At 40.8% G+C, this 20,905-nt stretch overlaps 1 protein-coding gene across 1 annotated transcript in view; it reads left to right on the top strand.

The window, feature by feature from the left end:
- rictora (RPTOR independent companion of MTOR, complex 2 a) overlaps positions 1-20,905 on the top strand; it is a 75,060-nt gene that overhangs the window by 16,093 nt on the left and 38,062 nt on the right. The window contains exons 21-26 of the mRNA XM_079608289.1: positions 2,367-2,566; positions 2,896-3,022; positions 3,711-3,875; positions 4,034-4,110; positions 5,488-5,566; positions 5,671-5,780. Of these exons, the coding sequence (XP_079464415.1) occupies positions 2,367-2,566; positions 2,896-3,022; positions 3,711-3,875; positions 4,034-4,110; positions 5,488-5,566; positions 5,671-5,780 (758 nt within the window). The remainder of the gene's footprint in view (positions 1-2,366; positions 2,567-2,895; positions 3,023-3,710; positions 3,876-4,033; positions 4,111-5,487; positions 5,567-5,670; positions 5,781-20,905) is intronic.

The raw sequence follows: 20,905 nt of genomic DNA, 5'->3' as shown, positions 1-20,905 counted from the left end.
TTAGTTTTACCTACAGTAACAAAAATCGGTATTTATATTTATCTCCCCGAGCCGGACAACTTTCTAATTTACAGTCATTAGCTCCGACCAACAGGAAGTCAGATATTTTGGTTTGAATGTGATTTGATGGGAATTTTGCCAGTCTCTCTCAGTGTCTGTGTGTGTGAGAGAGGAGGGGGGCTTTATTTTAACCCTTTCTCTGCTGTGTGGGACTTCTCGGGCACTTTTGGGGCCCTTAACGTGCTCGAAAACTCTTGAAACTTTGCACCCAGGTCAGAACCTGCGGCCATTAGAGCCGGACTGAAGCTGGTACCCGGGCGTGGCAGGGGAGCTCAACAGCGCCCCCTTGAACGTGGTCCGAAAAACTTGGTCCATATATCAAACACGTTTGCATGTAATAATATGAAACTCGGTACACATATAGATTTAATCGGGCCGAACAACTTTCGTGCTCTAAGTTTTACGCCAGTCCAACAGGAAGTCGGCTATTATGGGCTGTATGAAAATGCAAGCCCCTGGAATTTGATATACTCCTCCAAGAAAAATTATCCTATCGCCACCAAACTCGGTCAGCATGAAGTCAAGACATTGAGGACGCTAAATTGCGGACGGATTTTTGATATCTCGAACGGTTTGGCCGTGGCGAGGAAACAAAGTTATGGCGAGAAAAGAAAAACACAATGTGTTATAACGTCTTCATACATTTATTGATCTTGATGAAACTTCAGCAGTGTGTTTGTTGTAAGAGGGCGATCACATGGATGTGACTATTGTGAGTCAAAGTTATAGCGCCACCAACTGGCAGCAGGAAGTGTGTTACTTTCAAGATACTTTTGACTAAAGTGGGTGGGTTATTTTTACCTACAGTCACAAAACTCGGTCTGTATATTGTGCTTATCGATCCGGACAACTTTCTCATTTACAGTCATTAGCTCCGACCAACAGGAAGTCAGATATTTTGGTTTGAATGTGGTTTTGTCTCTCTCTGACAGAGTTCCCCCTGCCATTCTCTGTGTGTGTGTGTGTGTGTGTGTGTGGGGAGGGAGGGAGGGAGGGCACACACACAGACAGCCCCCCCCCCTTTTCTGTGTGTGTTTGGAGGGGAGCAGAAAGACTCACACTAGAGTGCGGATCGGGCCAAATTTTTCAGTCCGAGCCCGGCCCGCGTCCGACAGAGCAGTAACCGAACCCGACCCGAGCCCGACAGGCATAAAGATATTTATGTTCGAGCCCGACCCGAGCCCGATAGTTAAAATCCCATTTTTTTCTCATACTAATGACAATTGTACGTTTTTTTGTGTGGAAAGCCCACTTTTATTAAGCAACTGTAGGAAGGCAATCGGAAATGTCAACAGGACAAGCGCATCAGCGCGCGGAGCAACAAGCGCTCTTAACACCTGGCGCGCGCACATTATGCACGCGTTTCGTTGTCACGGCTACATAAACAAATGTCCGCACACAGGAAGACGGATGTTATGGTAATATTTTACATGTATTTTAATCACAAAAACGAACGTTTGCATCAAGTGAAAGCATCAGGCACATCGGCTACCTACATAAGCTGTTTTAAATTTAAAATGTTCAATGCCTTATCGCGCTGATGTGACCGAGCCCGACCCGAACCCGAACATCATTTCTAAATATCTGTCCGAACCCGGCCCGGCCCGTCGGGTACCGGCGGGTCCCGTCGGGCTCGGGTCGGGTATCCATCCTCTAACTCACACTGATGCAAGCTCTAAAGCAGACTTCTTCTCGACAGTCAAAGCGGGGTTACGTTATTGCCCGTCGTGCACAGGAACCCGAAAGGCAACGGGGTGGCGGCTTTTTATATATATATATATATATATATATATATATATATATATAAATAAATATAGCTGCAAGCAGCGATGGAGGGCCCAAGCCGGTGGCAGCGCCAGCCCGGTGCCTTTAGTGTAACTAAAGGCACCAGGGTGGCGGTGCCACCGACTTGGGCCCGTAATCGCTGCTTGCAGCTATATTTTTACAGTTGTAATGATAAATCAAATTATTATTATATTATTTGCTTAAATACTCAGTTTTGTTATTTTACAGTGAAGTAATGCAATATTAATATTTCTTACTGGTTTTATTTAGTCATTTGTGTATTGTCTATTTAGTAACAATAGTAATTATATGAATTATTATTATTTTATAGCCATATTGATATATAATCACAACATTTTGACCAAATTGTGCAGCCCTACAATCAAGCACAGCAAACCAGTTCACATTTTAAATCGTCATTGCAATTTTTATCAGAAAAATCACAGTTCGTTCCCACCCCCCAAAATCATGCAGACCGAGTAGCAGTTAACTGGCTTTTTTGTCTTCTGTTTTTTTTGTAGGATGGTCAGATGTATTTAGAGGAGTTCGTGAAGGATATCGTCCAGTGGCTTACATCCTCTACTGGGGTTAAACCTGAACGCAGTCTCCATAGCAATGGTCTTCTTAGCACCCTCAGTCAGCACTACTTCCTGTTTCTGGGGACTCTGTCTTCACATCCAACCGGTGTCAAAATTCTGGATAAATGTGGTGTATTTCAATGGTGAGAACACATACAATTGAATATGTTAGTGTCCTAATAAACTTTATTATTCTGGGTATATGAAAAAGTGAAAGGACTGTGGCAGAACATATACACATATACAGTGATGGAACTAATGGAACATTAAAATATACAGTATTGTGGTGTTGAATTATTACTTAATTTTTTAATAACTGTGGTATAGTGCCATATTCAGGAAAAAAAACATACCTTACAAAAATGTAGTGTTCTAACAAACCTTGAACATTACTGAAAATTTGCCACAAATATATACAAAAAAGTTAAAAAAGAGTGATTAACTATGTTTGGTTTTGATTTGTTTTGTACAGTCTGTTGAAATTGTGCTCGATGAAAAACCAGGATCACCTGCTGAAACTAACGGTCTCCACTCTGGACTACAGCAGAGACGGACTCGCTCGAGTCATTCTGTCCAAGATCCTCACGGCGGCCACTGACGTAAGATCACGCTCGTGGCATTTCTGCGCTCTGAGATGGGTTATTATACTTTTCAAAAACCATAAAACATTTTTTTGATAGTTTAAATAAAGTAAATGTTAACTGAAAATAAATAAATCCCATAACCTTGTTTTATTTCAGCTTATTTCTCATTTTTGTTTAGTTTAACTTGAACTAAAATAATTAAATCTTAAATTAAACTAAAACTATATAGACATTTAAAAAACTAAAACTAATAAAAACTAATAAAAAGGACAAAAACAACAAAACTCCTGAAAGTCCGCTTGTGGCTTTAAAACTATTTATAGAGTGCCCTCTAGTTAACCTTTGTGTTTCTTTTCACACTTTTTGCTTTTCACACATTTTGCTCATTTCATCCTTTTCTACATGAATATAATTTTAAGTATTGCAGTTACTTTCCAAACACATAGCATTCAAACATCTTTATATGGCATTACCTCAAGTAACATTTCTTTGAAACTGGTAAATAAATAGCAATCAAAATAACAATGTAAAGATGTTTTGTAGATTCTAATCTAATAGTAATGTAAAATAATGAAACAAACAAGATTTGTTTAAGATTTGATGGCAGATAACTGTTATATTATCCATCCTGTACGATTCTTGTAAAACCTGACTGTATATTTGAATTCAGATTGAGTGATTCTCCCTGTATGTCCTGCCGCAGAACTGCCGTCTGTACGCCACCAAACACCTGCGTGTGCTTCTGCGCGCTAATGTCGAGTTCTTCAGTAACTGGGGGATGGAGTTGCTAGTCACACAGCTGCATGACCACAACAAAACCGTCTCCATTGAGGCGCTGGACGTCCTGGACGAAGCTTGTGAAGACAAGGTAATCAGCATCACAGTTACAGGAAAGCATTAAATAATGTAATGCTGTATTTTGACATTATAAAGTGTTACCCAGGACGCTGATTGCTTTGTATTAGTTAAATGTGTTTCTTACAGCAACTCTGATGCTCTTTATTTCTGATGTTGTGATCACTCCAGGCCAACCTGCACGCTCTGATCCACATGAAACCTGCTCTGTCTCACCTGGGAGAGAAAGGCCTTCTGCTGCTGTTGAGGTAAATATGTATGCTTACTACTTAACTATATATCGCTTAAAGGGATAGTTCACCTAAAAATACCTGTAATCCACAGCCTCTGCGCATTGACGACAGTCTGAAGCACTTCCTGTAGCATAATCTTCCAGATTGAGATCGCGCAAACAAACGTAATCTTATTTTTTTATATAGGTTGCAACATTGTATAGGGCAAGTAAGCACTATTTTGATGAAAAATACAACACACGTGTCCTCCTTTTCTGCTTTAAACAAACACAGCGTCAGCTCTGTGAGTTTGTTCCTGCGCATATGTCATACTGCGACAGGAATATCGCACACCAGACTGCCAGTAACACGCTCAGGCTGTGGATGAACTCAAGTCACCTTTATTTCTATAGTGCTTTTTACAGTACAGATTGTTTTGTTTGTGCTCAAATTGTGCTTTACAGTGATAACAGGAAATAAATTAAAAAAGATTGTTTTGGCTGTACAGGTAATAATGTTGTAATTAATATTCGTTTATTAGTAAATGATGGAGAAAGCCCTGTGATGGTAAATTTGTTTTTAAATAAAAACTTCATGGACTTTTACTAAAAACTATTTGCATTCTTTGTATAATAAACAATCAAGGGTTAAGGGTTAGATTATTGTGATAAATGAGAAATTAGGTTAGGGTTAGATAAATGCATTAGATAACAGGTTAGGTTAAGTTAGATAAAGGGTTACATAGATAACATTTGCATACTGCATCCATATTTTATTTAAAAGGTAAGTTTCATTAAAATGTGAAAGGAAATTTGAAAATAGGCAATTTATCTTTTTATCAAATATCTAAGTAACTCCAAGCTAAAGATACATTTGAAATTAAATTATGATGAACTAAAATGAATTCATTTCAATAATCTATTGAAATGTGTTATGACTAAAATTATAATTATATATTTGCATATGACAAAATTGTTAATTCTGGGAATTCAACCCCAATTTTTTAAAAATATTGCATAGACGTAGTACTGCTTATTTTGGGCCCTAATTTTATCACGAAATCTGGGAGACTCTAAAATAGTTCAATGATGTTGGTTAAAAAAAAAAAAAGATTTATTTTTAAAGGGATAGTTCACCCAAAAAGTAGGACAGTGAGGAAAAAAACAAAAAAACAAAACATATACAGGCAAAACAAATTTAACACATTCAATTCAACATATGAAGCGAAACGATCTGTCTGTGCAAGGTCATTTATTTATATCATTTTTTATTTAATTATGTTTTGCCAAGTTATTTAACAGTCATATATAAAGACAATGTCTGAATCCGTCAACTGTGTAAAATTAGACTCCTGATTTGTAAGTCGTTTGGTAAATGAATAAATGTGTTAAATGCCTCTGTTCTCCTCTGTAGGTTCCTGTCCATCCCAAAGGGCTTCTCTTACCTCAACGAAAGAGGCTACGTCAACAAACAGCTCGATAAATGGCACAAGGTGAAAGCAGCAAAACAATAGCTTTCTCTCAGTCCTTTGCTTCACGCCTGTGTGTGTTTGTTCCTCTTGAATGCAGATGTGTTAAGCCGTGTGTGTTTTTGCAGGAGTATAATCTGAAGTATGTGGACATGATTGAAGAGCAGTTGAATGAAGCTCTCACAACATATCGCAAACCTGTCGACGGAGACAACTACGTCCGGCGCAGCAACCAAAGGTCTTAGCACTGCTTATCTTGTAAATTAAGAAATCAGTTCTTAATATACTAACAAATTACTATTACTATTGCACATACTTGATGAGTTGAACAAGTTCCTTATGCTAGGTATGAATTAGTAGTGTTATTCTAAACTAAACTGTAAAAAATATTTTTCAGTAATTGAAATAATGAAATTCAATGAAAAACTTATTTACTTAGATCTAAATATGTTTAAGTTGTAGATATAATAGATATAAAAATATATATACAAATGACAACAGCACATAACAAAATTACAAAAACTAAAGTTAAATGAAAACTGAAAAAAAAAAAAGCAGGAATACTTTACAATAAGGTCCCATTAGTTAACGTTAATGCATGAACCAATCAACAAATAAGGACCAATGCATTGTTACAGTATTTTAACATTAATAATAATGGGGGAAAAACTGTTCATTGTAAGTTCATATTAGGTCAGGACAGGTTCATTAAATAATATTAACATCTTTTGATTTTAATAATGCATTTGAAAAATACTTTTAAAGCATTTATTAATCATGGTTAATATTAATTTCAACATTTACTTTGTTGGTTCATATTAACCTTATTGTGAAGTGTTACCATTAAAGCTCATTCAAGATATATTAATAAATACTATAATGGTAAATAAATAATAAATATAATAATAAATAATAAATAAATAAATATAGCTGCAAGCAGCGATTTACGGGCCCAAGCCGGTGGCACCGCCACCCTGGTGCCTTTAGTTACACTAAAGGCACCGGGCTGGCGCTGCCACCGGCTTGGGCCCTCCATCGCTGCTTGCAGCTATATTTATTTATATATATATATATATATATATATATATATATATATATATAAAAAGCCGCCACCCCGTTGCCTTTCGGGTTCCTGTGCACGACGGGCAATAACGTAACCCCGCTTTGACTGTCGAGAAGAAGTCTGCTTTAGAGCTTGCATCAGTGTGAGTCTTTCTGCTCCCCTCCAAACACACACAGAAAAGGGGGGGGCTGTCTTGTGTGTGTGCCCTCCCTCCCTCCCTCCCTCCCCCCCTCCCCACACACACACACACACACACACACACACACACACACACAGAGAGAGAATGGCAGGGGGAACTCTGTCAGAGAGAGACAAACCCACATTCAAACCAAAATATCTGACTTCCTGTTGGTCGGAGCTAATGACTGTAAATGAGAAAGTTGTCCGGATCGATAAGCACAATATACAGACCGAGTTTTGTGACTGTAGGTAAAAATAACCCCCCCACTTTAGTCAAAAGTATCTTGAAAGTAACACACTTCCTGCTGCCAGTTGGTGGCGCTATAACTTTGACTCACAATAGTCACATCCATGTGATCGCCCTCTTACAACAAACACACTGCTGAAGTTTCATCAAGATCAATAAATGTATGAAGACGTTATAACACATTGTGTTTTTCTTTTCTCGCCATAACTTCGTTTCCTCGCCACGGCCAAACCGTTCGAGATATCAAAAATCCGTCCGCAATTTAGCGTCCTCAATGTCTTGACTTCATGCTGACCGAGTTTGGTGGCGATAGGATAATTTTTCTTGGAGGAGTATATCAAATTCCAGGGGCATGCATTTTCATACAGCCCATAATAGCCGACTTCCTGTTGGACTGGTGTAAAACTTAGAGCACGAAAGTTGTTCGGCCCGATTAAATCTATATGTGTACCGAGTTTCATATTATTACATGCAAACGTGTTTGATATATGGACCAAGTTTTTCGGACCACGTTCAAGGGGGCGCTGTTGAGCTCCCCTGCCACGCCCGGGTACCAGCTTCAGCCCAGCCCTGATGGCCGCAGGTTCTGACCTGTGTGCAAAGTTTCAAGAGTTTTCGAGCACGTTAAGGGCCCCAAAAGTGCCCAAGAAGTCCCACACAGCAGAGAAAGGGTTAAAATAAAGCCCCCCTCCTCTCTCACACACACAGACACTGATAGAGAATAGGCAAAATTCCCATCAAATCACATTCAAACCAAAATATCTGACTTCCTGTTGGTCGGAGCTAATGACTGTAAATTGGAAAGTTGTCCGGCTCGGGGAGATAAATATAAATACCGATTTTTGTTACTGTAGGTAAAACTAATACCCCATTTTTGACTAAAGGTGGCGCTACTGAGCCCCTCCACCGCGCCCGTTTCTGAAACTTCACACATGCCTAGTACCTAATAAATCTGATATGCATGTTGGGTTTCATGCAATTTGAAGCATGTTAAGAGCCTCAAATGCACCCAAAAAGAATATAAAAGTTTAAAGCGTTGCCATGGCGACAGTATTTAAGATATCAATAATCCTTTCACAGGTCTACATCTGCCGTGTGTTTACATTTATACAGATGAAGTTTGAAGCAAATCGGGTAAAAATAAGAGGGTGATTTCAAAGCATTTTGAAAGTGACACACTTCCTGCTGCCAGTTGGTGGCGCTATAACTTTGACTCACAATAGTCACATCCATGTGATCGGCCTCTTACAGCGAACACACTGCTGAAGTTTCATCAAGATCAGTTAATGTATGAGGATGTTATAACACACTTCCTGTTTCCAATATTCGCCATAAATTCGTTTCCTCGCCACGGCCAAACCGTTCGAGATATCAAAAATCCCCTCGCAATTTATCATCCTCCATGTCTTGACTTCATGCACACCGAGTTTCGTGGTCATCCGATGAATTCTCTAGGACAAGTGTTTCAAATGCCAGAACATGCGTTTCCATACAGCCCATAATAACCGACTTCCTGTTGGGCTGGCGTAAAACTTAGAGCACGAAAGTTGTTCGGCCCGATGAGATCTATACGTGTACCGAGTTTCATATTATTACATGCAAGCGTGTTTGAGATATGGACATGTTTTTGAATCCCATTCCAGGGGGCGCTGGCGAGCCCCCCTGCCACGCCCGGGTCCCAGCTTCAGTCGGGCCCTAATGGCCGCGGGTTCTGACATTTGTGCAAAGTTTCAAGAGTTTTTGAGCACGTTAAGGCCCCCAAAAGTGCCCAAAAGGTAGTAATATAATAATAATAATAAATATATATATATATATATAAATATAGCTGCAAGCAGCGATTACGGGCCCAAGCCGGTGGCACCGCCACCCTGGTGCCTTTAGTTACACTAAAGGCACCGGGCTGGCGCTGCCACCGGCTTGGGCCCTCCATCGCTGCTTGCAGCTATATTTATATATATATATATATATATATATATATATATATATATATATATATATATATATAAAAAGCCGCCACCCCGTTGCCTTTCGGGTTCCTGTGCACGACGGGCAATAACGTAACCCCGCTTTGACTGTCGAGAAGAAGTCTGCTTTAGAGCTTGCATCAGTGTGAGTCTTTCTGCTCCCCTCCAAACACACACAGAAAAGGGGGGGGGGCTGTCTGTGTGTGTGCCCTCCCTCCCTCCCCACACACACACACACACACACACACACACACACACACACACACACACACACAGAGAATGGCAGGGGGAACTCTGTCAGAGAGAGACAAAACCACATTCAAACCAAAATATCTGACTTCCTGTTGGTCGGAGCTAATGAGTAAATGAGAAAGTTGTCCGGATCGATAAGCACAATATACAGACCGAGTTTTGTGACTGTAGGTAAAAATAACCCACCCACTTTAGTCAAAAGTATCTTGAAAGTAACACACTTCCTGCTGCCAGTTGGTGGCGCTATAACTTTGACTCACAATAGTCACATCCATGTGATCGCCCTCTTACAACAAACACACTGCTGAAGTTTCATCAAGATCAATAAATGTATGAAGACGTTATAACACATTGTGTTTTTCTTTTCTCGCCATAACTTCGTTTCCTCGCCACGGCCAAACCGTTCGAGATATCAAAAATCCGTCCGCAATTTAGCGTCCTCAATGTCTTGACTTCATGCTGACCGAGTTTGGTGGCGATAGGATAATTTTTCTTGGACGAGTATATCAAATTCCAGGGGCATGCATTTTCATACAGCCCATAATAGCCGACTTCCTGTTGGACTGGCGTAAAACTTAGAGCACGAAAGTTGTTCGGCCCGATTAAATCTATATGTGTACCGAGTTTCATATTATTACATGCAAACGTGTTTGATATATGGACCAAGTTTTTCGGACCACGTTCAAGGGGGCGCTGTTGAGCTCCCCTGCCACGCCCGGGTACCAGCTTCAGCCCAGCCCTGATGGCCGCAGGTTCTGACCTGTGTGCAAAGTTTCAAGAGTTTTCGAGCACGTTAAGGGCCCCAAAAGTGCCCGAGAAGTCCCACACAGCAGAGAAAGGGTTAAAATAAAGCCCCCCTCCTCTCTCACACACACAGACACTGAGAGAGACTGGCAAAATTCCCATCAAATCACATTCAAACCAAAATATCTGACTTCCTGTTGGTCGGAGCTAATGACTGTAAATTAGAAAGTTGTCCGGCTCGGGGAGATAAATATAAATACCGATTTTTGTTACTGTAGGTAAAACTAATACCCCATTTTTGACTAAAGGTGGCGCTACTGAGCCCCTCCACCTTGCCCGTTTCTGAAACTTCACACATGCCTAGTACCTAATAAATCTGATATGCATGTTGAGTTTCATGCAATTTGAAGCATGTTAAGAGCCTCAAATGCACCCAAAAAGAATATAAAAGTTTAAAGCGTTGCCATGGCAACAGTATTTAAGATATCAATAATCCTTTCACAGGTCTACATCTGCCGTGTGTTTACATTATACACATAAAGTTTGAAGCAAATCGGGTAAAAATAAGAGGGTGAATTCAAAGCATTTTGAAAGTGACACACTTCCTGCTGCCAGTTGGTGGCGCTATAACTTTGACTCACAATAGTCACATCCATGTGATCGGCCTCTTACAACGAACACACTCCTGAAGTTTCATCAAGATCAATTAATGTATGAGGATGTTATAACACACTTCCTGTTTCCAATATTCGCCATAAATTCGTTTCCTCGCCACGGCCAAACCGTTCGAGATATCAAAAATCCCCTGGCAATTTTTCATCCTCCATGTCTTGACTTCATGCACACCAAGTTTCGTGGTGATTGGTTGAATCGTCTAGGAGGAGTATTTTAAATTCCATTGCATGTGTTTTTTAAACTACGCCAAATAGCCGACTTCCTGTTGGGCTGGGGTAAAAAGTCAGAGCACGAAGGATATATGAACCGATGAGATCTATAAGTGTACCGAGTTTCATATTATTACACGCAAGCGTGTTTGATTTATGGACCAAGTTTTCGGACCCCGTTCCAGGGGGCGCTGTCGAGCCCCCCTGCCACGCCCGGGTACCAGCTTCAGTCCGGCTCTAATGGCCGCGGGTTCTGACATTTGTGCAAAGTTTCAAGAGTTTTTGAGCACGTTAAGGCCCCCAAAAGTGCCCAAAAGGTAGTAATATAATAAATATATATATATATATATATATATATATATAAATATAGCTGCAAGCAGCGATTACGGGCCCAAGCCGGTGGCACCACCACCCCGGTGCCTTTAGTTGCACTAAAGGCACCGAGGTGGCGGTGCCACCGGCTTGGGCCCTCCATCGCTGCTTGCAGCTATATTTATATATATATATATATATATATATATATATATATATATAAAAAAAACGCCACCCCGGTGCCTTTCGGGTTCCTGTGCACGACGGGCAATAACGTAACTCCGCTTTGACTGTCGAGAAGAAGTCTGCTTTAGAGCTTGCATCAGTGTGGGTTCTGCAAAAGTGCGCATCGAGGGCACATATAAGAAAAAAAATTGTATATATACATATAAATATATACCGGTATGTGTGTGTGTGTGTGTGTGTGTGTGTGTGTGTGTGTGTGTGTGTGTGTGTGTGTGTGTGTGTGTGTGTGTGTGTGTGTGTGTGTGTGTGTGTATGTGTGTGTGTGTTGTTTTGTTCATACAAGACATCATTCAAACTGCAAGTGTTTCCTTATATTTGTGTACACTCGCAATAAAACACATTGGGCTTTTGTTAAACTATAAACTCTTGTCAAACTGTAACCTACAACTGTCACCCAACCAAAATCTCTCACACACACACACACACACACACACACACACACACACACACACACACACACACACACAGTTTAAAAGCAAAAAAAAATTATCCAACCTCATTTAAAAACAGTCTGTCGGTGCCATCTTTTGGACATTCATCATATTGCATTGGTTTTAATTTCTTGTCCTCAAACAGAGCAGTAATCTGTTTATTTTAAGCAGCAAAGATCATCAGCAGTCCGATTTCATTTACTGTAAGAACAATAGGCTATTGAACTCACAATTCAAGCAATCCACCCCGAACTATAGAGCCAAATCATGAAACTAAAAAGCGCATGGTTGAGACAGATAATTTTACTTGCCCAACCTGATTAGAACATGGGGAAAAAAGAAACAAAATCCTGATTATAACATTTATTGTAAGCTGCTATCGATAGTGCATTATAAATACATTAGTCACGGTAACAATGTTGCGAAGCACTCACAAAATAATCACAGTGAACAATTAAAAAATGGGGCGTTTTCATATTTTCTAACATGATACAGTTAAGCAACCTCACACGACGAGTCCTCTTTTCATGAATACCACCATCACAATTGAAAAATTGACATTGATTTCATACAACAGTTCAATAAATGCATAAAATGAGTCACTTACACTTTAGATGCAAGTTTTTGTTTTTGTTCTGTTTCAGCAGCGAAAATAGTTCAACAAAGATCACAGCAGAACCATCGCGCATCTCACAGTGTTTATTCATTAGTGAATGATTCCGCTTTTTGAAAGAATCGCTTGACTCAAAGATTCAATTATCAGTCAATAGACAACTGTCTCATTCATTAATGACTCAGTCGTTCAAACGACTCGTTTGAACGAATGAATCAATGACTCGCTCATTAAGACGGTCTTAAAGGAGGTTTAGTGTTATGTTCAAAAGTATAGCCTATCATTCTTTCCAACGATCGTTAATTAACTTATATTTAAAACAATCTCATAACATTATTTAATGCATTGTTATTTTTCAGTTTAAAATATTTAATTTGATCAGCCACAGGGTGTCCCTATAGTGTCTTATTATTCTAAAAAATTTAATTTATTGATCAAATTTAGAAATTAAAAATGAAATATGAAGCATACATTTAATAAGAGTAGGGGTGTGACTAGGTACAGATATTAGGCTACAATATACAGATTTAAATATATCATCGCGCTCCACCGTCGATTTGAGATTGCAATGCACGTGTGTGTGTGTGTGTGTGTGTGTGTGTGTGTGTGTGTGTGTGTGTGTGTGTGTGTTAAAATAATTTAGTTTAGTTAGAGAACGGGCACTAACCTATTAAAACCTGAACATGTCCGCTTAATAAATCGTGAGTTGAACGAGAGTCGCATGCAGCAAAGATCAGTCCAATTTCATTAATCATCATGGGTGAAGAGCAGACTGAAAAGATGATGACGGAATATTTTGTGTAAAAACGACTATTTAAGCGAATCTGTCATTGTACTGTTTTATTGTTTTCCATTAAGAATAATAGGCTATTGAACTCGCAATTCAAGCAATAACGCGTTCACGGCGAGGAACGAGCAGAACAGAGTGAATGTGTTTTAGTTCATTCCTACTGGACGTCCAGTACTTACTTTCGCTTTTAAGTTAGCGATTTAAAAGCTCCCGCCGGTGTCACACGTCGATTAACCGGTGGGAAAATATCCTCACACAGTCACCCTAATAAATATATATTTATGTCTGAACTATTTTGATCTCATTTAGACCTTACATGCTGGCATTGACTGTCATACATCACTAGAGGGCAGTATAGCCCTATGTATGACTTGATTTTTATTAAAATAGCCCTATTCTGTTGGTCTGAGCTAATGACTGTAAATTAGAAAGTTGTCCGGCTCAAGGAGAAGAATACATAAATAGATTTTTGTGACTGTAGGTAAAACTAACCCCCCCTCTTGGGTCAAAAGTATCTTGAAAGTGACACACTTCCTGCTGCCAGTTGGTGGCGCTATAACTTTGACTCACAATAGTCACATCCATGTGATCGGCCTCTTACAACAAACACACTGCTTAAGTTTCATCAAGATCAATTAATGTATGAAGACGTTATAACACACTTCTTGTTTCCAATATTCGCCATAAATTTGTTTCCTCGCCACGGCCAAAACGTTCGAGATATCAAAAATCTGTCCGCAATTTAGCATCCTATTCTAGCATGATTTACCTTGATTTACCATGTTATAGGATGATTTACCATGATATACCACATTCTAGAATGATTTACCAGGATTCTAGCATGATTTACCTTATTTACTATGATTTTCCATGTTTCTAGCTTTAATAACCATGATTTACCACGTTGCTAGTAATTATGTGAAGCATCAGAACAAATGAAGTGATAAACTGACAAAATATGATTGTGTTATAATAGTAATTGTTATATAAGGGATTTTTTTAGTGTCTAAATGAATGCAAAAGCACATGTGAAAAGACTATTAATAAGTAGAATGTCCAGCAGAGGGCAGTTGAAGACCACTTATTGGCTCACTTTCATTTTACAAGTCTTGATGTTTACCAGTATTTTGCACCAAAGCAAACCAGTTTTTGCATGTTAACTCCATTATGCATGCTTACACACATTACACGTCCATCATAATAACAAATATATAGCTTTAAGCATTTGTTTGTTAGCCAATGCTGAAAGCTGATAAAAAGATTACAAATATAATCCTGCTGCTCTCTCTAGTTGACGACAGTTATTACAGCCTCCATCTTACAGTTGAAGTGAATGAATGAATGGAAATTTGGTTTCTCACATATATTTTGGGAACGAGAGAGCGAAAAAATCTGAAACTCGGAGCTTAGATAGTGCTCAAGGGGCCCTGTGTAATGAGACCATCCCAGTGTTGGTGGGCGATTGGGGCCGGGAGTTATTCCCGTTCAAATGCAAACATTTTTTGGCTTATATCTCGGGAATGCCCAGGCCAAATCGCACCAAAATCGAATCGAAGCTAGGTGAGGACAGGCCCTTTCCAACAAGCTATTCCACAAGGATCGTGGTGGTCTGGTTCGGGAGTTACAGCCGATCAAAGGTCGGAGGTCTCGTGATTTTGCGATCGCCGGGGGGGCGTTCCCGAGCTCCGCGACAATATATTTCGATCAAGAGCCTGGAGAGGACCTTACCATCAAAATTTGAGCGCGCAACGACTTTCCGTTTTCGAGTTATGAGTGAATTTGTACTTGGGGGGGGCGTGGCCACCGTTATACTTTCGCTTTCAGGCTTCCCATTTCTCAGTGTGACACAATTGTCAATAGTAATACAACAATAGATGAATTTTGATCAAATGTCATTGTAAATGTTAAAATACTGATTTTATAAAGTCTAAATATGAATTATATAACAATATTAGGGAGTAGTATGATGAAGAGACAGCAGGGGGCAGTATAATACCACTTATTGGCTCTATCATTTTAACAAATCCCTCACACCCCAAACACACTAACAGAGGGAGGGGGGGAAGAAAATCCTCCACAAGTCCACATTCAAACAAAAATATCTGACTTCCTGTTGGTCGGAGCTAATGAGTGTAAATTAGAAAGTTGTCCGGATCGAAGAGAAGAATATACGTACCGAGTTTGGTTACTGTAGGTAAAACTAATACCCCATTTTTGACTAAAGGTGGCGCTACTGAGCCCCTTACCACGCCCGTTTCTGAAACTTCGCACAAGTGTACTAGGCAATAAATGTGATATGCATGTTGAGTTTCATGCAATTTGAAGCATGTTAAGAGCCTCAAATGCATCCAAAAAGAATATAAAAGTTTAAAGCGTTGCCATGGCGACAGTATTAAAGATATCAATAATCCTTTCACAGGTCTACATCTGCCGTGTGTTTACATTATACAGATGAAGTTTGAAGCAAATCGGGTAAAAATAAGAGGGTGAATTCAAACCATTTTGAAAGTGACACACTTCCTGCTGCCAGTTGGTGGCGCTATAACTTTGACTCACAATAGTCACATCCATGTGATCGGCCTCTTACAGCGAACACACTGCTGAAGTTTCATCCAGATCAATTAATGTATGAGGATGTTATAACACACTTCCTGTTTCCAATATTCGCCATAAATTCGTTTCCTCGCCACGACCAAACCGTTCGAGATATCAAAAATCCCCTCGCAAGTTTTCATCCTCAATGTCTTGACTTCATGCACACCGAGTTTCGTGGCGATTGGTTGAATCGTCTAGGAGGAGTATTTTAAATTCCATTGAATGCGTTTTTCTAACTACCCCAAATAGCCGACTTCCTGTTGGGCTGGGGTAAAAAGTCAGAGCACGAAGGATATATGAACCGGTGAGATCTATAAGTGTACCGAGTTTCATATTATTTCATGCAAGCGTGTTTGATTTATGGACCAAGTTTTCGGACCCCGTTCCAGGGGGCGCTGTCGAGCCCCCCTGCCACGCCCGGGTACCAGCTTCAGTCCGGCCCTAATGGCCGCAGGTTCTGACCCGTGTGCAAAGTTTCAAGAGTTTTTGAGTATGTTAAGGGCCCCAAAAGCCCCCAAACCCTTGAAGAACAATAATAATAAATAATAATCCCATGGAAAACAATAGGGCCTTCGCCTTTTCAAGGCTTGGGCCCTAATAAATATAGCTGCAAGCAGCGATTACGGGCCCAAGCCGGTGGCACCGCCACCCTGGTGCCTTTAGTTTCACTAAAGGCACCGAGGTGGCGGTGCCACCGGCTTGGGCCCTCCATCGCTGCTTGCAGCTATATTTATTTATATATATATATATATATATATATATATATATATATATATATATATATATATATATATATAAAAAGCCGCCACCCCGTTGCCTTTCGGGTTCCTGTGCACGACGGGCAATAACGTAACCCCGCTTTGACTGTCGAGAAGAAGTCTGCTTTAGAGCTTGTATCAGTGAGAGTCTTTCTGCTTCCCTCCAAACACACACAGAAAAGGGGGGGGGGGGCTGTCTGTGTGTGTGCCCTCTCTCCCTCCCCTCCCCCCCACTCCACACACACACACACACACACACACAGAGAGAATGGCAGGGGGAACTCTGTCAGAGAGAGACAAAACCACATTCAAACCAAAATATCTGACTTCCTGTTGGTCGGAGCTAATGACTGTAAATGAGAAAGTTGTCCGGATCGATAAGCACAATATACAGACCGAGTTTTGTGACTGTAGGTAAAAATAACCCACCCACTTTAGTCAAAAGTATCTTGAAAGTAACACACTTCCTGCTGCCAGTTGGTGGCGCTATAACTTTGACTCACAATAGTCACATCCATGTGATCGCCCTCTTACAACAAACACACTGCTGAAGTTTCATCCAGATCAATTAATGTATGAAGACGTTATAACACATTGTGTTTTTCTTTTCTCGCCATAACTTCATTTCCTCGCCACGGCCAAACCGTTCGAGATATCAAAAATCCGTCCGCAATTTAGCGTCCTCAATGTCTTGACTTCATGCTGACCGAGTTTGGTGGCGATAGGATCATTTTTCTTGGAGGAGTATATCAAATTCCAGGGGCATGCATTTTCATACAGCCCATAATAGCCGACTTCCTGTTGGACTGGTGTAAAACTTAGAGCACGAAAGTTGTTCGGCCCGATTAAATCTATATGTGTACCGAGTTTCATATTATTACATGCAAACGTGTTTGATATATGGACCAAGTTTTTCGGACCACGTTCAAGGGGGCGCTGTTGAGCTCCCCTGCCACGCCCGGGTACCAGCTTCAGCCCCGCCCTGATGGCCGCAGGTTCTGACCTGTGTGCAAAGTTTCAAGAGTTTTCGAGCACGTTAAGGGCCCCAAAAGTGCCCGAGAAGTCCCACACAGCAGAGAAAGGGTTAAAATAAAGCCCCCATCCTCTCTCACACACACAGACACTGAGAGAGACTGGCAAAATTCCCATCAAATCACATTCAAACCAAAATATCTGACTTCCTGTTGGTCGGAGCTAATGACTGTAAATTAGAAAGTTGTCCGGCTCGGGGAGATAAATATAAATACCGATTTTTGTTACTGTAGGTAAAACTAATACCCCATTTTTGACTAAAGGTGGCGCTACTGAGCCCCTCCACCGCGCCCGTTTCTGAAACTTCACACATGCCTAGTACCTAATAAATCTGATATGCATGTTGAGTTTCATGCAATTTGAAGCATGTTAAGAGCCTCAAATGCACCCAAAAAGAATATAAAAGTTTAAAGTGTTGCCATGGCAACAGTATTTAAGATATCAATAATTCTTTCACAGGTCTACATCTGCCGTGTGTTTACATTATACACATAAAGTTTGAAGCAAATCGGGTAAAAATAAGAGGGTGAATTCAAAGCATTTTGAAAGTGACACACTTCCTGCTGCCAGTTGGTGGCGCTATAACTTTGACTCACAATAGTCACATCCATGTGATCGGCCTCTTACAGCGAACACACTGCTGAAGTTTCATCAAGATCAGTTAATGTATGAGGATGTTATAACACACTTCCTGTTTCCAATATTCGCCATAAATTCGTTTCCTCGCCACGGCCAAACCGTTCGAGATATCAAAAATCCCCTGGCAATTTTTCATCCTCCATGTCTTGACTTCATGCACACCGAGTTTCGTGGTGATTGGTTGAATCGTCTAGGAGGAGTATTTTAAATTCCATTGCATGTGTTTTTTAAACTACGCCAAATAGCCGACTTCCTGTTGGGCTGGGGTAAAAAGTCAGAGCACGAAGGATATATGAACCGATGAGATCTATAAGTGTACCGAGTTTCATATTATTCCACGCAAGCGTGTTTGATTTATGGACCAAGTTTTCGGACCGCGTTCCAGGGGGCGCTGTCGAGCCCTCCTGCCACGCCCGGGTACCAGCTTCAGTCCGGCTCTAATGGCCGCGGGTTCTGACATTTGTGCAAAGTTTCAAGAGTTTTTGAGCACGTTAAGGCCCCCAAAAGTGCCCAAAAGGTAGTAATATAATAATAATAATAAAATATAGCTGCAAGCAGCGATTACGGGCCCAAGCCGGTGGCACCGCCACCCTGGTGCCTTTAGTTACACTAAAGGCACCGGGCTGGCGCTGCCACCGGCTTGGGCCCTCCATCGCTGCTTGCAGCTATATTTATTTATATTTATATATATATATATATATATATATATATATAAAAAGCCGCCACCCCGTTGCCTTTCGGGTTCCTGTGCACGACGGGCAATAACGTAACCCCGCTTTGACTGTCGAGAAGAAGTCTGCTTTAGAGCTTGCATCAGTGTGAGTCTTTCTGCTCCCCTCCAAACACACACAGAAAGGGGGGGGGGGCTGTCTGTGTGTGTGCCCTCCCTCCCTCCCCCCACACACACGCACACACACACACACACACACACACACACAGAGAATGGCAGGGGGAACTCTGTCAGAGAGAGACAAAACCACATTCAAACCAAAATATCTGACTTCCTGTTGGTCGGAGCTTATGACTGTAAATGAGAAAGTTGTCCGGATCGATAAGCACAATATACAGACCGAGTTTTGTGACTAGGTAAAAATAACCCACCCACTTTAGTCAAAAGTATCTTGAAAGTAACACACTTCCTGCTGCCAGTTGGTGGCGCTATAACTTTGACTCACAATAGTCACATCCATGTGATCGCCCTCTTACAACAAACACACTGCTGAAGTTTCATCAAGATCAATAAATGTATGAAGACGTTATAACACATTGTGTTTTTCTTTTCTCGCCATAACTTCGTTTCCTCGCCACAGCCAAACCGTTCGAGATATCAAAAATCCGTCCGCAATTTAGCGTCCTCAATGTCTTGACTTCATGCTGACCGAGTTTGGTGGCGATAGGATAATTTTTCTTGGAGGAGTATATCAAATTCCAGGGGCATGCATTTTCATACAGCCCATGATAGCCGACTTCCTGTTGGACTGGCGTAAAACTTAGAGCACGAAAGTTGTTCGGCCCGATTAAATCTATATGTGTACCGAGTTTCATATTATTACATGCAAACGTGTTTGATATATGGACCAAGTTTTTCGGACCACGTTCAAGGGGGCGCTGTTGAGCTCCCCTGCCACGCCCGGGTACCAGCTTCAGCCCAGCCCTGATGGTCGCAGGTTCTGACCTGTGTGCAAAGTTTCAAGAGTTTTCGAGCACGTTAAGGGCCCCAAAAGTTCCCGAGAAGTCCCACACAGCAGAGAAAGGGTTAAAATAAAGCCCCCCTCCTCTCTCACACACACAGACACTGAGAGAGACTGGCAAAATTCCCATCAAATCACATTCAAACCAAAATATCTGACTTCCTGTTGGTCGGAGCTAATGACTGTAAATTAGAAAGTTGTCCGGCTCGGGGAGATAAATATAAATACCGATTTTTGTTACTGTAGGTAAAACTAATACCCCATTTTTGACTAAAGGTGGCGCTACTGAGCCCCTTACCACGCCCGTTTCTGAAACTTCACACATGCCTAGTACCTAATAAATCTGATATGCATGTTGAGTTTCATGCAATTTGAAGCATGTTAAGAGCCTCAAATGCACCCAAAAAGAATATAAAAGTTTAAAGCGTTGCCATGGCAACAGTATTTAAGATATCAATAATTCTTTCACAGGTCTACATCTGCCGTGTGTTTACATTATACACATAAAGTTTGAAGCAAATCGGGTAAAAATAAGAGGGTGAATTCAAAGCATTTTGAAAGTGACACACTTCCTGCTGCCAGTTGGTGGCGCTATAACTTTGACTCACAATAGTCACATCCATGCGATCGGCCTCTTACAACGAACACACTGCTGAAGTTTCATCAAGATCAATTAATGTATGAGGATGTTATAACACACTTCCTGTTTCCAATATTCGCCATAAATTCGTTTCCTCGCCACGGCCAAACCGTTCGAGATATCAAAAATCCCCTCGCAATTTATCATCCTCCATGTCTTGACTTCATGCACACCGAGTTTCGTGGTGATTGGTTGAATCGTCTAGGAGGAGTATTTTAAATTCCATTGCATGTGTTTTTTAAACTACGGCAAATAGCCGACTTCCTGTTGGGCTGGGGTAAA

Source organism: Phoxinus phoxinus (genome assembly GCF_949152265.1).
Source record: "Phoxinus phoxinus genome assembly, chromosome: 3".
NCBI lineage: Eukaryota > Metazoa > Chordata > Actinopteri > Cypriniformes > Leuciscidae > Phoxinus > Phoxinus phoxinus.
This window is presented reverse-complemented; position numbering and strand designations above follow the sequence as displayed.